This window comes from Rhinolophus hipposideros, assembly GCF_964194185.1.
Source record: "Rhinolophus hipposideros genome assembly, chromosome: 5".
Taxonomy (NCBI): Eukaryota; Metazoa; Chordata; class Mammalia; order Chiroptera; family Rhinolophidae; genus Rhinolophus; species Rhinolophus hipposideros.
The window spans coordinates 31,145,177-31,147,234 of record NC_138051.1 but is presented as its reverse complement, the minus strand read 5'-3'; the positions used below and the strand labels follow the sequence as shown (position 1 = coordinate 31,147,234).

The 2,058-nt window shown below is 40.8% G+C and overlaps 1 protein-coding gene across 1 annotated transcript; it reads right to left on the bottom strand.

Moving 5' to 3' along the window:
- Window positions 1-308: 308 nt before the first annotated feature.
- On the bottom strand, window positions 309-1,235 carry LOC308497193 (olfactory receptor 4N5; the record flags this gene model as incomplete). The annotated part of the gene is made up of 1 exon (XM_081047553.1): window positions 309-1,235. One exon carries the CDS (start codon window positions 1,233-1,235, stop codon window positions 309-311), a length of 927 nt encoding a protein of 308 aa, XP_080903679.1.
- Window positions 1,236-2,058: the final 823 nt, after the last annotated feature.

Here is a 2,058-nt window from a genome sequence, read left to right as displayed (position 1 = left end):
TTTTATTTGCCTCAGGGCAATATCTTTTCCAGATATTATGGTATTTTCTTTTTCAATTTAATTATTCAATTAAATAATTCAATTTAGTAATTTAATTTAACCTGTCTATCTATTTAAATGTAACTCCAGGAGGCCTGGAATCTTACCTGTCTCATTTATACATCTAAAAGAATGGTGCCTAAAAATTGGAAGGGGTTAGTAAATATAGTATTTGCTAAATGACTGATTCAGTGCATTAATGAATAAATAATTTAATTAATTCCACCTGGCCCTTTTCCTTTCTTGCTTTTGTCATTTTCCTATTCCATTCAGCAAACCATGTGCCGACTCAATAATCTCCTCATGGAAGCTTTTACCTCCTGGTTGCGAAGTGTGTAAATCACAGGGTTCATCAATGGAAAGATCACTGTGTGAAAAAGGGAAACCACTTTGTCAGCTGGGAAGGTCTTGAAGGGGCGAGTATAGATGAAGATGGCAGGTCCAAACATGAGAAGTATAATAATGACATGAGTGGTGCATGTGGAGAGAGCTTTGTTCTTCCCCTCAGAGGAGGACCCACGTACACGGCAGACGATGACTGAATAGGAAGCCAGAAGCCCCAGGAAGCACAGGAGGGTGAGCAGGCCACTGTTGAAGACCATCAGAAGCTCCACCACAAAGGTGTCTGTGCAGGCCAGCTTGATGACCTGCGGCACATCGCAGAAGAAGTTTTCCAGCTGGTTTGGGCCACAAAAAGGCAAGCGGAGGATGAGGGCCACCTGGATAATGGAGTGGATAAAACCCCCAAGCCACAGAGCCAACAGCAGGGCATAGCAGGCTCTAGGGTTCATGACAGTTGTATAGTGTAAAGGACGACATATGGCGATGTAGCGGTCAAAGGCCATCACAACAAGGAGAAACACCTCCCCTCCTCCAAGGAAGTGCAAGAAAAAGAGCTGAGTGATGCAGTCTCTATAGGAGATCACCTTCTTCTCAGAGAGGAAGTCCACCAGCATCCTGGGAGCCACAATGAAGGAGTAGGATGCATCCAGGAAGGCCAGATTGCCCAGGAAGAAGTAGAGGGGGGCTGTGAGGCCAGGATCTGATCTAATGGTGACAATGATGAGGAAATTTCCAGGGAGGATGATGAGGTAGAAAATTAAGACTAGCACGAAGACCAGGAGCTGAGCATCTTGAGACTGGGTCAGACCAAGGAGGATGAATTCTGTCACAACTGTGTTGTTTTCTCTTTCCATCACTCCTCAGTCTGCAGAATCACAATGAGCAAAATATTATCTGTATAACCACCTTTTTATCTGTTCCATAGCTCTTCTCTGGATGAAAACATTTGCCACATTCTCTAGCTAAAAACAACTTACACATCGTAACTATCCTATGTTTTGAATTAATCTTTCTACACTTCATTTTCCAATTCCCCTAAGACACTGTTCTTACAGCCGCACTATTTTTCCCATTTAAGTGCTCCTGTAGGACTCTGGGCTACTTTGCTAGAGGTACCGAAAATAAGACCTAGCCGGACAATCAGCTCTAATGTGTCTTTTGGAGCAAAAAATTGATATAAGACCCAGTCTATAATATAATATAATATAAATCATATAATATAATATAATATAATATAATATAATATAATACAATACAATATAATTAATATAATATAATACTGGGTCTTATGTTAATTTTTGCTCCAAAAGACATATTAGAGCTGATTGTCCAGCTAGGTCTTATTTTCAGGGAAACATGGTATATTAGAAATTTCCTGATTAAAACAAAACCATTATCAAAATTGTCAGTTTTTGTTTCATTTGATTTTCATTGTTGTTATTGTTAGTGGTGGGGCACTGTCTCTGATGTTTAAATTAGTTGCTGAGTTTTAGTCCCTTCTCTTCATTCCCACAGAGCAAAGTGTTTGGCAGGTGTTCCTTTCCTTCAGTTCCTGTAGAATACCCAGTTCCTGGCTTGTAGCTACGTGCCTTGTTTTCTCAATTTGTGCCTACCAGTTCTCATCACCTTGTCCTGCTTTGGCTCCTTTGTGTACCCTTCATCCAAACTGGCCACCAG